This window comes from Rhodnius prolixus, unplaced genomic scaffold (assembly GCF_049639745.1).
Source record: "Rhodnius prolixus isolate KJV_2025 unplaced genomic scaffold, Rpr scaffold_5, whole genome shotgun sequence".
In the NCBI taxonomy this organism is placed as follows: Eukaryota; Metazoa; Arthropoda; class Insecta; order Hemiptera; family Reduviidae; genus Rhodnius; species Rhodnius prolixus.
The window spans coordinates 7,792,882-7,807,142 of NW_027411624.1; the positions used below are offsets into that span (position 1 = coordinate 7,792,882).

General features: G+C 31.4%; 2 protein-coding genes across 4 annotated transcripts in view; one reads left to right on the plus strand and one right to left on the minus strand.

The window, feature by feature from the left end:
* The window catches only part of escl (embryonic ectoderm development protein escl), a 31,344-nt gene extending 21,627 nt beyond the window's left edge, over window positions 1–9,717 (plus strand). For 2 of the 3 annotated variants that reach the window (XM_074136492.1, XM_074136494.1), the window contains 7 exons: window positions 2,625–2,764; window positions 3,952–4,123; window positions 5,521–5,656; window positions 5,742–5,905; window positions 6,022–6,261; window positions 7,140–7,292; window positions 8,382–9,717. In XM_074136492.1, coding sequence (XP_073992593.1) covers window positions 2,625–2,764; window positions 3,952–4,123; window positions 5,521–5,656; window positions 5,742–5,905; window positions 6,022–6,261; window positions 7,140–7,292; window positions 8,382–8,582 — 1,206 coding nt within the window. In that variant the 3' untranslated portion in view covers window positions 8,583–9,717. Of the gene's footprint in view, window positions 1–18; window positions 221–2,624; window positions 2,765–3,951; window positions 4,124–5,520; window positions 5,657–5,741; window positions 5,906–6,021; window positions 6,262–7,139; window positions 7,293–8,381 lie in introns of those variants that run through there. The other variant, XM_074136493.1, reaches the window with a different exon arrangement.
* Window positions 9,718–10,741: 1,024 nt separating this feature from the next.
* LOC141458479 (NADH dehydrogenase [ubiquinone] 1 alpha subcomplex assembly factor 4) lies at window positions 10,742–14,209 on the minus strand. The gene is made up of 4 exons (XM_074136501.1): window positions 13,919–14,209; window positions 13,746–13,840; window positions 12,167–12,383; window positions 10,742–11,142 (listed from the first exon to the last, which is right to left on the minus strand). The coding sequence occupies exons 1-4, from the start codon at window positions 14,061–14,063 to the stop codon at window positions 10,988–10,990; spliced, it is 612 nt and encodes a 203-aa protein (XP_073992602.1). The 5' UTR covers window positions 14,064–14,209; the 3' UTR covers window positions 10,742–10,987.
* Window positions 14,210–14,261: the final 52 nt, after the last annotated feature.

A 14,261-nucleotide genomic window follows, 5' to 3' on the forward strand; every position in this document is an offset into this window, starting at 1 on the left:
GCAATACTTTTAAAAGTTGTGCCATAAAGGCAGTGGCTATTTATAATTTAGCAGTTTGAAGTTTACATCTGGTTATGCAGTAAGCATTGCCCGCCGTTTTCCATTCATTAGTTGTTTATTTATATTTTTAATTTATTATTGTATTATTAATTTAATTATGAAAGGATCACTGGCTAGTTCAGAAATTTCTACAAATACTGAAGATTCTGGAGAAGATGTGGTCAGTAATTAAAACTATTTTAATTATAAGCTTGTTTAGTATAAGAAAGTTTTGTTTTTAGTGTATCTAGGGAATCATTTTTTTGGAATTTAAGTATCGTAACTTCTGAAATAATTAAAATAGTATGTTATACTAATAATTATAAATAAAATTAACTACTTTTTCTATGTTTGAGACCAAAAACTTAATAATTATTCCAAAACTACATAAAACTCATTTAAAGAGATTCTTAATCAAAACATTGCTTATCTTGTGTAATTCCAGCGTTCAATGATGAAATATTTTAGTGTTTCCTCCTTTAAGGCACTAGTATCCAATAGAGCATCTAAAAACAATTTTTGTGAATCTGTTATGTGGATACAACTGTTCACAAACTTTCTTAACGCTATTTCATTAATGTTTAGACTGTAAGTTGTGGAAATAAACAATTCTGTCAATGATTTAATAGTTTTATTATGCATTCAATGTAATTTCATCTTAAAACATTGTATTTGCAAGTCTTCGTTGGACAAGCTTCGAATTCCAAAGTCTCTCTTCTCAATTCTCGGTTTAATTTTAAAATGAGTACTATCGTATTATGTGCTTTTAATTCGATTGATTGCTTAATTTTTTTAAGCCTGGAAATAGATCTTTTTTGTTTTGTAAAATTTTAATTTTAGAAGTTTATGTTGATTTATAGATTCTTTGCCCATAAATCTGTGTTTCTGACGAAATTGTTATATTAGTGATTTAGTTCTTTAAGGATATGTAATTAGAGTGTAATGTCTTTGCGTACGGGTTTCTCCATTCTTCCTTTTTATGAATTATTATTATAATTAATTACAATTAGTGTTTGGTGTACCTGTTGTGATTGTAGGAGTGAGATATGCAATGAAGATTTCCTGATAAGAAACAGTTCCCAGTTTATGAGTAACTTTTGCATTCAAAAAAATCTTTTCAACAATCTTTTTCAATTCATACAATCTTTTATTTATCTATCGCTGCTCAAAGCTTTCAAAATGTTAAAACAAATATAGTCGAGTCCATCAAACACAGGCGATGAAGAGTACCCAGTTTGTTGAAAACTATTAATATTTTTAATTCAATATTTACTAAAATTCAGCGAGTACAGTTAAATTTTCCTATAAAGTATAAACTTCATACTTGTTCATAATGTCCAACAAACAAAACATAATTTTTCAGACTTCTTAAGTAAATTTTAAAAAGCTTTTTTTATTGTATTTCTTTGAATCTATATTTTTCAGTCAGTTACTTATACTGTTCATTAACCACCAACCTACCTGCAACAGCACATGATTTTCAGAAGATTCTAAAGCTTTTCATATCAAACGACTCCCGATTTGAAATTTAAAGATCCTTCCACGAAACTCGAGTGATTTTCTCTTCGTCAAAGAAATTAATATGTTCGATTAAAGTTGAATGTGTGTAGACTACCCAAATTAAGATAAACAATGAATAGACTACGCCATCTAAAGTATTTCTTTAACAAAACCATGCAAGGGTGCAAACATCCCGTCAAACGTCTTCAGTTGAACGAAAATATGTATCAGTCTGCTGCAATTTTGCGAATTGGCCTCTTAAGTAGCTTACAGCTCAGAAACTCGAAATATTCGGGTTTTGCTGGAACTGTTTTGATTAATATAATTTCAATAATTTTTTTCTTAAAAATATTGCTTCAAATAAGTACATAGTTGACTGGTTTTATCAGAATATTAATTTGATTTTGTTTTAATAAGTAGAAAAATTTATAAATCTAAAAAATTTATTAGAAAATTTTAAAATAAAAAGGTTTGTTCATTTTATAAAGAGCTTTGGAGGAAGTTTTAGGTAAAAAATAGAATCAATAAACAATAGAAGATTCTCGACTATTAAGTTTTAAAATAACTTACTTTCTAGACAAATATGTTTACCAAAAAGAAAGCAATTGCTGACTTGTTCATGCTGTATTGCCAAATGTTAAAAAAAAACAAAAATATGGCTACTTACATATTAATATCCAAATAAAATCAAAATCTAAAGAAACCACTAAAAAACTGAAGCACTCCTCTATTGTCTGTAATAATAGACTGGCCCGATCATAATACAATAAGAAAATAGATCTTGGCACTAACTAGTTTATCTTCTAATTTTACAACAACCAGGTAGTTGTTTTTATAGGCATTATTTGGTTTTTAATAATTTCATCAACACAATAAATATCTTTCTTCAGATTTTTTTTATTTTCAAACAATATAAATATTGTAATTTCTTGTTATTTCATATTATAAAGTTATCAGTTATCTGTGCATTAAATTGTACAAATATTTATTCGGCCAATTTTAGAAAGTAATATAGCTTAATATTTGTTATTGCTCATTTACATTTGCCCTTTAAACTTCTACTAAAATTTCTCCAATGATTTCAGGATGAGACCTCCAGCATAGGTAGTACGACTACAGACAATAATTCTTCAAGAAGTGTTACACCTACTACTCAACCAAGAGTAAGAAAAGGTAAAAGGGGTCGACCGAAACCAGCAAAACCCAAACTTCAGTATAAATTTACGTTAGTAGATTTAATTTTTTAATTCTAGACAAACAAAATTTGTATATTATTTTAAGAAATAGGAAGGAAAGAAATTATTTTGCAAAACAACCAGTTTTTTTTTTTTTTTAGACTACGCTAATCCTCCGAGATCAGTATAATATGATGTTCGTCTCTATTTCCTCAGGGACGCTAACTTCTCTGAAAAAGTGGATAAGATTAAGAGAACTCCAATATCAAATTTCTAAGCTGCAGTAGGTCGGCCATTCACGCATAGGCTCATTTCAAAACTACATTTCTTATTTTTGTGAAAAGTTAATAAAAGAGCCCATGGGTATCTTGATCTAAAGTCACAAGAAAGGGAAAGTGAAAAAAATCCATCTTGTTTTCAGTGCAAATTTGGCGAATTAGAAGTCATTTATTCCAATAATTACAATTTCAATTTTGAAATCAAGGTTATTTTAAATAGGGATGGTGTTTTAAATACACTGATGGACAAAATTAACGCACCACCCTTATTTTTTTTTTTTTTTCCAATTTTTTGCAAATTTTGGACTTTCAAAATATTGTTGGCTGAAAAAATAAGCCATTTGTAACTACGGCCATCTGAAGAATTTAGGCCTATTCTCACCTCATCTGTAAAGAGAACTCTCTTCCAGTTGTCTTAAGTCCAATTCACATGTTCACTTGCAAACTGAAGTCTGGTCATTTTGTGAGCTGTGGTAAGGAGACGGCCACGAGCAGGATGTCTGGCTCTAAGGTTACTTTCATTGTCTTCTTCAAACAATCCTGCTGGAGATGGAAACATTTCGGACTTGCCTTATGAGACTTTTTATCTCATTTCCCGTTATACTCCTGTTTCGCAAAGCCAGGTGCCGGATGTACCTATCGTCTCTCTCACTGCTGTACATCTTTAGACAAGTGATGTACGTCCAAAACAAAAGCGGAAAATAATTTATTTAATTTTAACTAAACAAAAACTGAGTGGTGCGCTAATTTTGTCCATCAGTATATATTGCTGCTTTAAAATAGTGGATTTAAAACTTTAAAATCTCTAAAGCTGTATTCAGGGGTATACGTAGAGTTCAGTCTTACTAACCCAGTTATTGGGTCATAACAGGTTCATCTAGTTTCCAAGGAACTTTTACCAAAATTAGAATTTGTATTTGATCATAAAAGATAGGTTAATTTTGTATATTTGACTTCAGATGCAGTTTAAGAGAAGAACATGGTCAGCCATTGTTCGGTGCGCAGATCAATCATTTACTCAGAGAAGGACAGCCACTTATATTTGCTTCAGTTGGCAGTAATCGGGTTACAATTTATGAATGCCCGGAAGGTGATGGAATTAATCTTCTTCAATGCTATGCAGATCCTGATGTATCCTTTATTTCTAATCTTAAAAATCTGTGTATTTAGTAATTATTTCAAAATGTTCTGCCACAATTACTTTAAATCTAGATGTATTAATTTTTTTAAACGTATTAACTTCTAATATTTATTCGGTCCATTGGTAATCTTGGTTATGTCCTACTTCTAGCACTTGAATTGATGATAACAATCATATAAAGTTCTTTTAATTGCACCAAGATGTAAGTAATCAAGTTTATCTAATTGCTTATGTTAATAGTTACACGAGTCAATCAAAATTTTGTCTCCAGAGCATACTGAAAGTTTAAAAGACATCTCAAACGCAAGAAAAGAAATGAAATTTACTTCTTGGAAAAGAAATTTATATTCTACAGTTACTGTAAAGAAATCAAGAATTTCTTTAAGAAATTGCATTAAAATGGAGCAAAAATTATGTTAAAAATGATAACTTCTTCGTGTTCAGCTTGTATTTGCAAATGATCTGTTGGTGTTGACGGAAGATGTAGAGGTTTGGATTCCAGTTGAGGAAATAGATTAGAGCATACCGACAATTTTGAAGTCTTGTATCGACCTCAAGAAAATGGAGTCCAAGTTGATTGGAGGTGAGGATGATGTATAACTTTTAATTTCTAGTATCTATAGTCTAGAATAAAGGTGGTCCAAAGCTGGGCGAACAAAAGAATTTAAAGCGTGATAGGTTCGTACTGTAAGTGCTCTAGAGCAAAACGTTTTCTAAGAGCGCCTGCGCTGTATGTTAACGCAGTATGTTTCTTTTATTAAGGGAAGAGGCTGCTATCCATTGAATTGGACTGCCAGAGAAGAAGAGCGAGAAATTCAGAAAAAACAGGGTAAATAATGTTGACATTAAAAATTGAGCTGGAAGTAAAAAACATTTTGTAAGCTTGAGAAGTGGTTTGGGCTCATAATAGTTGAACACAGAATTCCGAAGGCAGTTTTTGAGTTGGAGCTTGAAGGGAAGAACAAGGAAGCCATGGCGAATTGAACATTTGTGTCATTACTAAATGAAAGGGTACGCTACAGTCGAAAAGATCTTAGTATAAAGAATTCTTCCATAAAAAAGAAAAGAAATTGCCGAGAAGACCAAAAACTAAAATTGAATTAGGAATTAGGATTAAGTGAACTCGGAAGTTTTACACTTTCAGAAAAAAATGCTAAAGGAGAACAAGAAACTAGAAAATACTATAAACCTCCACACTTACTGTACCTCCTCATTCCATTTCAGAGGATTTGAGGAGGACATATCTTTACTGCACCTAACAAACTAGAGTTCAAAATGGAAAAGGTAAAGAAATAAATCTTGTAAACAAGCTATTATACAGTTTATACTGGAAAAATAAACGCTTAAAAGCGAAGTTGGTGTAACTTTCCTTAAACCATTAATGCAGACAGATGAAAACTTTTATACATGTGCTTGGTCTTACGAAGATGATACTGGTCGACCATTACTGGCGGTGGCAGGATCCAGAGGTATTATCAGGATAATTAGCCCATTCCATATGGCTTCAGTTAGGCATTATATAGGTACGATAACTTTTTTACTATATTTTTAAATTATGTTCATACAAATAAATAACCGATTAAATTCTTATTAGCCAATTTTTCTTAGGTCATGGACATGCAATCAATGAATTGAAGTATCATCCACAGGATCCAAATATTCTTCTTTCTGTGTCTAAAGATCACACTTTACGATTATGGAACACCAAAACAGATGTTTGTATAGCCATTTTTGGTGGTGTGGAAGGACATCGTGATGAAGTATTAAGTGCGGTAAGATTTTTATGAAAAAATATATCTTTTTAAAATTATTTTATTTTTATTTATTTTTAGGGTTGTGAAATTTTCTTTGAGTATTCTTAAGATTTTTTTTTTTTTTTTTTTTTAAGGATTTTGATTTAAAAGGTAATCGAATAATGTCATGCGGAATGGATCATTCTCTGAAGTTGTGGCGACTAGACAAAGATTATATCCAAGAAGCGATTGCTTCATCGTATAATTTCAACGCAAGTAGAAGTCACCGACCATTTGATTCGCTTAAAGAACATTTTCCAGACTTTTCGACCAGAGATATTCATAGAAATTATGTGGATTGTGTACATTGGCTTGGTGATTTCGTTTTATCCAAGGTGACTTTCTTTTTTTTTAATTCAGTTGATTTTTATTTTTGCAAACGGTAGGAGTGCTTATCAGTTACTTACTTTTTGGAGCAGTTTATTCAGGGGCAGGAACAATTGAATAATGGGAATTAAAGTTGCTTAAAATTTATTTTACCAAATAAAATCGCAATTTGAAATTCTAAGTTTTATGAAAATTATTGATTCAGTTGAAAACATATTAAAAGAAAATACGCCCAAATAACTTGAAAAGAATTTGAGCTATAAATGAAACGTTATGGATTGATAATCTGGATTAGTAGGATCGCAAAGCTATGTATTGTGGTACTGAGGTCGATTCCTGAGCTTGAATTTTATTAATGTTTGAGTTTGAACAACTTAAATTATATTAGATCATGGATTGGTCCTGTTCCCCTGGCAAAGTAAAGGCTTATTGTGCTGTCAGCTATTCTAGCAGGGGAAACTCTTTTTTCAATGTCTAGGGCCTTTCATGCAGTCATACAAGATATATATAAGAGGCAGTTTCCTCTACTTCCCTCCTGTACAAAGGATAGAAAAAAACAAAACCAAAAATTACTTTTTGGGATACACTATGGAGGTGTTTTAGTGCCTATCGTGCCCTGTAAAAAGTAATGGTGAGCTTATGGATCGCGTGCTGGCTGCCTCCAACCACAAAAGCTCAAAGAGTCATAAGTAAAAAGATATTCCCCGAATCAGCTGTTGAGTCCTTGCTCTAGGTAAAACTAGAAACTAACAAAAAATAGATGAAAGAAAATTAGAGTTTGCTGAAAGATAGCCTTTGTGCATCATTTCCACTGAGTATTTAATAACTTATTTCGTCAATTGTTAACTTATTAATTACATTTAAATTCCTTTATTTATTTTTACAGTCGTGTGAAAACTGTATAGTATGTTGGAAGCCTGGAAGACTTGAAGATAAAGAATTGAGAAATAATGAAACAAATGTAACACTCATCCATAGGTTTGATTTTAAAGAATGTGAAATTTGGTTTGTACGTTTCGCCTTAGATTATTGGCAGAAGGTAAGCAGTTTTTACAGAAAAAAAGTATTTTTAATTTTATTTGCAATGCTTTTTTCATTTTACTTGGTTGATGCATAAATTCGTGTACTTCTGGCTCGATGTAAATTAATTTATGATATCAGAAGAGGGCACAGAATTAATCAAATATGTTACCTCTCATTATTTAAGTTTCTGGCAGATCTATAACCATTTATTGTATATACAAAAAAAAACGTGCATTTGCTCAAATATACTCACAAAGGAAATTCACTCTCAATAATGAAGGCGCTGACGCGGAGTCAAATATAGAAAAAGTATTTGCAGGAAATGGGGAAGAAGCACCTTCATGTCTTGAAAGGTTTTTTTAGCCTTGTTTGCAAATTTGGGCAGGCATTATGACTTCATTCGGGCGATTTCCGTTTAATTGCCACTTCACTCGACAAAGTAACAATGTAGCAGCATTAACAGTCCGACTCTTCTGCACTATATTGTAATAAATAAAGCCTTCCTTGCCCTAACGTTGGGCCAAGATCCTAATCTTATACTTAGTAAGCTCAGGTCACACTCTCCGTTAATATGGCTAATTCGCCAATGGTTTGACGTAAGATCTAAGTTGATCACATTGTCTAAACGGTCCTAAATCAGGTATGGTAGACCACAAGAGTAAGTGGAGAGTTATTGTATTTTGGAATTGGTCTAATTGGGCCGATCTCGAAGCATCACTTTGTTAACTTCTTAAATTTGTCGAGTATTCTTCGGCTGAAGATCCGTTGTTAAGCTCGTTCAGGAGAAGTGGTCAGAAGAAGAAATGGAACTTCAGATTTACTCGACATTCTACAATTTTAGTAAGTAGATAATCGTTGCAAACAATTTTTCGTTTTACAACTAATCTGATTGATGTGGGCAACAGTACTAACTGCATCTTCAAATACAACTGTTTTACTACTTTTCCACATCTTAAATTTATTTATTTATTAATATTTTTCATTATTTTATAATTTATTAATTTATGCATCAACCACAATGCAAGAAATATTTTATTATTTCGAAATAGGTACTCCAAGAAAGCTTTCATTACAAGAACTATCTTTATTTCTTTCTCTCTTCCAGATATTGGCGTTAGGTAATCAAGTTGGACGGACCTTTGTTTGGGATCTGGATGTAATGGATCCAACTCGTTCGCAGTATACCATTTTATCTCATCCAAAATGTACAACTGCAATTAGGCAGACAGCCCTCTCTCGTGACGGTTCGGTTTTACTTTGTGTCTGCGATGATGGTACAATTTGGCGTTGGGATAAAATCGTTTAAAATTGGCAATTTCAAGACTTACAGATTTTATTTTAATTTTAAATTCAACCAAAGGGTAACATGTATTTTTTGTTTTTACCCCCGTCTGTTGAACCCAACTTTTTTTTTTTTTCATTTACAAAAAAAATTGTATTCATCATGAATTAACAAGGCTGTTTATTATAATTTTTATTTATGTTTTATGTTTTATTCATTTTATTAGATATATCATTTTAAGTTTTAACTTAAACCTTGAATAGATAAAATATTTTAAGTTAAATTTTAAAAGCCAACAAAATGTCCATTGGGCCAAATTGTAAATTTTATAAGGCTTTAAGGAATATGCTTAATTTTTTAGAGTTAAATTCCGAAGATCAGGTCTGAATTAAGACTGCAAGAGAGCATGGTGTGATTCTTATTGTGTAAATTAGATGATACTCCTCTCAAACAATGACAGAAATATTCTAATGTGGTAAGAATGAAAACCATTCTGCACTCTCTTATATTTTCACTAAGTGTGGAGAAAAATATTCTCAGCATTTGAAAAGGTTGATAGGGGCCAATAACTAGGCTACCTATTTAAACTTTAAAGAATAAATAGAATTTTTTAAAGAATATATAAGTGGAGAAGAGAATTAGAGAATAACTGTATAGTAGCTATTAACATTCGAGAATCTCATTCAGTTGATGTAAAACGTAGTAAAAAACTTCGTTGTCCATGCATATAAGGAAAATTAGGCCTCAAGTTCAAGTCCAACTTGCTGCCCTATATTTTTTCTTTCTACGAGCTCTTACTAGCTCAGTAGCGTTTAGATTGTGTTAATTATTAGAGAACATGGGGATGGCCGGCAGTGCATTGAGAAGGCCCAGGACGACTAATGTTGATACATTTTAAATAAAAATATAAGAAACTTACAATATAAATATATATCATAATTTAAAGTTGTCGTCTACCAGAAGCGACTACTCGTCCTGCCTGTGCGAGTGGGTTCGTACTTTGTGGACGACTTTATGCGACCATCTTATAGGCGATTCATTTTGTATTCGGTCGGTGCAGATAAAGGTATATTATTTCTGTTTATTTGCAGGTCGAACTGGCCAGCGTTAATTGAAAGTTATTTAAAATAATAATAATAAATAAATAAGTAAAAATGGATCCCGTGGATTTCTTTTACCTTTGAGAGACTTAACCTAAAAGAAGGCTTCACATGCTAATTTATAAAAGAGGAAAAATTCTTGCCCATTTTCAAAAAACTCACCAACTTGAAACAGTACCCTGCTTTTGCTGATCTATCCGTAAGTAGCGAAACCAGTTTAACACACACATTTTATAGAAAACAAGAACCATTCAAATTATAAAGTTCTTACTTTCCATTTATTAAAAATCTTAAACAGAGCAATATAGTTCATTACAATAATTAGAAGTTGTAACTTTCTGCGAATACTACGAAACTGAATGTGTTCATTAAATTATATACATTACTATGCCCAACAAAATTGTTACGCAAACATAATGGAATAAGTTTCTCATGCACAAAAAAAAGCCCTCGCATATTTTATCTGTTCAGGAATTCTCTGCAATGGATACGGTTCCTTAGTTTTCACTTGGATAAGTTGTGTTAGTCTTTTTTGCTGCGAACCTGAATGGTACAACTAATTTTTATTTTTAAATAATCTGAAGAAAGTTTGAAAAAAATATGCATGAATTTTAGGTCTTTCTTTTAACAGTATGTGTTTTAACAGACGGGTTTTCATTATTTGAAGTAGAAGAGCTTGTAGATTCAACGCTCTGAATGTTTGCTGAACAGGAATGAGCTTTTTTGTTAATCTTACCTTTGTTACTTACATAGTTCAAATAGTTTGATACAAACTCCTGTTTGCTTATATTATCCTTTTCTTTCTAAAGGGTTGAATGTCTTTTAATATTATTATCAATAAACTTACGAGTAATTATTGGAAAGTGAATGAAAAGAACTTGGTAGAATGAAACCTTGCGAATGCGTAAATTTCAGTGACATTTTCTTAAAATTATTGATACGCCAGAGCACCTGTGTAAATCAGATGCCTTTCGTGAAGCTACAGAAGAGTTTTCCGAGATTTTTAGTAAATGGCTCCTTTTTGTGACAAATTATTTTTCATTGGTAATTTAAATGGGTAAAAAATTAAGAAGTGATAACCAATAACCAAAAAAAGCAATTTTTTATTTTTCTTTCAAAAATAGTCTAAAATATTTAAAAAAAAAAAAAATACGTAAATTTATATATTATAAATAGTTTAACATTCTATGAAAGATCAAAAATGTGTGTATCACTTTCTCATACTTAACATAATTTGTTATTATACATGAGAATGCCTAAATTTATCGAGCATCTAATTAGTCGTAAAATCCATTTTGAACAGATTTAATAACATTTTACGGCTATAGTTTATTTTTCAATACCAATCTGTTTTATTTTCTCCTTTTCTTGTTCTCTACTTGCCGGTGTAAGAAAAATTTTGCTTCTACTACTTGCTCCACTTTTAATTAATGGTTTTTCTGGAATATGAACTTTAAAGGGGCTGAAGTATTTTAACAGATTCACTGAAATTGTTATTAAAAAAAGTTGCATTATTAAAAACCTATTTTAAAAATAAGTATTAGTAATAATAATTGTCAATACTCATAGAAAATAAGAAAGCTAAAATTCTAAAACGCCTATAATTTTCCAGTATTTCGAAAAAGTTATTAGAATACCCAATTTGTTTTAAAGGGCAGCGAGAGAAAAATAGTTTTAAACACTCACAAGACATTATCTGGATTGTTCTTTCCACAAACTCGAAATGTAAGCAATAATTTTTTAATTTTCATTAATATTAGTAGGTCGTATAACCGAACCCATTACATAAAAGAAATGGCCTTTCAGAGAGGCGCCTACTCTATAATAACCATTTTACAGAGAAAATTCGTCACTGTAGTTTTCATGAAAATCTATACTATATTAAGGAAAACGAATCATCTTCAACCTAAGCATTTCGGCAATACAGGTTAATCACAATAGAAATTTGCGTGATGTAACCGTATAATAATCTATATCGGCAATTTGGAGAGTAGAGTAACCTGCGTCTCCCCCAAGAAGAATACCCTAAAATTAATTTTTCCGCAGAAATGATTCAAACAATATTGTTCCTAACATAATGAGTACCCCAAATTAGAAGATAATTATGGTTTTATAAGAATCACAAACTGAAAAATCTAGAATAAAAAAAAAACTAAATGTTTCTGGTTAAGTAAATTTTGAGTTTTAAGACAGTTACATAAAGCTCGGTATTATAGTTGCTTCTTATTTGCTTTGCTGTTAATGCACCCACAATCTTTTGTTTGTTTTTTACACATACATAAACAACTACTATTTCGACTGACTTCGAGGACTTCAAAAAGTGTTTTTCCGAGGGCAATTTAACGCATCACAACACTTTCTTTGCAGTGAGAGGAAGTAACAAGTGATAAGGCTACATTGGGTATAGCTAGGGTTTAAAAGTTCTTAAATGCCATCTTTAGTTAAATGCGAAAAGCTTTAATTCTAGTGAACTTCGATAAACAAATATTAGTGTATGTTTTTGCTTACCTGCATCTTCTTCTGTTAATTTATATTGACTTGAAAAATAGGAAGCATTGTATTTCTTGCCATCTTCTTGATGTTGTACAAGAATATTCATTACCTGCTTCAAAGTAATTTTCCCCTCTGGAATGATTTCTGGTTCTTGATAACCAAATTCACTGTCTACGACACGACTCCTGCTTTTAGGTAGCCTCGCCATATCAGATGGTTTGCCATACGTATGCTGCCGGATAATAATAAAATAATTAGTTGAAGAAGATCAACCAGAAAGTGACTTTCTTGAGGAATATACAGCACAACATTACTTTTCAAATATCTTGCATCTGGTAACTTCAATTTTAGTAGTTATATCTATTAAATACCATTGTCTAAATCAACTATCAATAATGGATTGAAAAGTCTCAAGATACCCCGCAGATTCTGCTAAATTTTTGAAAAATCTTTCATTTCCAGTGAAAGAACCATAAGCTTTCGTTCCGACTGATTCATTTTCCGTTTGTGATATCGCCAACTAAACTTAGCCACAGAGAGAGATTTCACTGCTTTTCCCATAAAAAGTTTACGGTCCCGAAAAACACGTTGCTGCGGCTTCCCTGGTTGTCTATTACCCATTGATCTAAAGTGCTCTCTCGGCACCAAAAGCAGGGTAACAGTACTATCTCAACTCAAATAGTTACGCCCACAGAGGCAGTGTCACACCATTTCGAACCTTAAGTACAAAAGTTCAGTATTTTAAAGGCAATCTGCCTATTTGTAGGATAGCCCCTTTGTGATTAAATAAATGAAGCCTCTCTTCAATTAAATAAAAAAATTAATAGCGCGGAAAGGCTATGCGTGTCAGAAGGAAATCAGGTGTATTTTTAGTAGTATGGGCTTAAGATTTATTTGATTATGTGTAAAACTTGAATTCTCTATTAATCATTGATACCAAGAGATAGTAAATCAATTCTTAAAGGTCATCCAGACATCCACGTCACATGTCAAGGTGGGTTCTTGAGTCCATTAATATTTTAACACACTAAAAGAGTGGTAACGAGTGGAGCTATATCCAATTTATTAGTTACGAGCCAGGTGGCTTAGGTAAGAAAGATTTTTAAATTAAATCTTAAAATACTATACTCATCAAAATCAATAAAAATGGTGGTATAAAAAAAAATCAATTTCCTAGATGCTTGCAATGTTGGCATCCCTGAGTGAAAACGCATACTTTTTGATTAGAGTTGCAACGAATGTGTAGCCAGTTCTTTCAAAATGCTTCTTTTTTTTTAATTGCAGAGAACAGAATTTTTAGACGCAAAATTAGCGAAGTAAACATATTTTGTTGGGCAAAGTTATAGAAATAAAGTGCGAACCTAAATTCAGTTGTTATGAACATAAATTTTGCAATAAATAAAATCCAGAGCTGATATAAACGAAAGATAACTAACAACCATTTAAAATGGAAAAGCAAGTTAATTTATTTTGTTTTCAAACTTATTATTTATTTAAAAAAGAAGGTTACTCTTACTTTCATCGCTAGCATGTTAGTCATCCTTCAAGAAAGATAAATAAAAATAGAGATAGAGAGCAAAATTTAGTTACTCACGTCTGCTGTTGTATGAGACACGACATAAACTTTTTTTAGATTTTCATCTAATTGATGGTTCTTAGACATCAGTTCATTTCTAATTTCTTGGGTTTCTGTTTTCGTAAACAATCCATAATTAACCGATGTATCAATTGTAGGAAATATTCTAGACTATTTTGTTTTTAACTTACCAGAAAGGAATTCATCTATTTGTTTCTGTGTAGAAGGATGTTTAGGAGCCGGTGCTGGTTTATCCTTAGATATAACGCGGTGAGCCCGATTTTCTGCGTTGAACCTGTTTATTTGACGGTTTAAAATTGACAATGCCTTACCCATTATTAACCATTAAGCAACCTTCCTTACCTTGTGGAAAGAAGGTTATATATTTATTTCTTGAATAAAAGGTTATACACACAGAGCCACAAGAACAAATTTCCCCAAATTTACTTTTTACAAAAAGTAAATCAAAAAGTTTGCTCAAAATATTATTTTTGAAGTAAATTTATTTACAAATATTCACTATATTTTTTATTT

Coding starts and splice junctions, on each gene's coding strand:
- LOC141458479 (XM_074136501.1), bottom strand. CDS start 14,063: ATGGGTAAGGCATTGTCAATTTTAAACCGTCAAATAAACAGGTTCAAC. Junction 13,841..13,918: donor AATAGATGAATTCCTTTCTG/GTAAGTTAAAAA, acceptor TTACGAAAACAG/AAACCCAAGAAATTAGAAAT. Junction 12,384..13,745: donor TGTCTCATACAACAGCAGAC/GTGAGTAACTAA, acceptor ATTATCCGGCAG/CATACGTATGGCAAACCATC.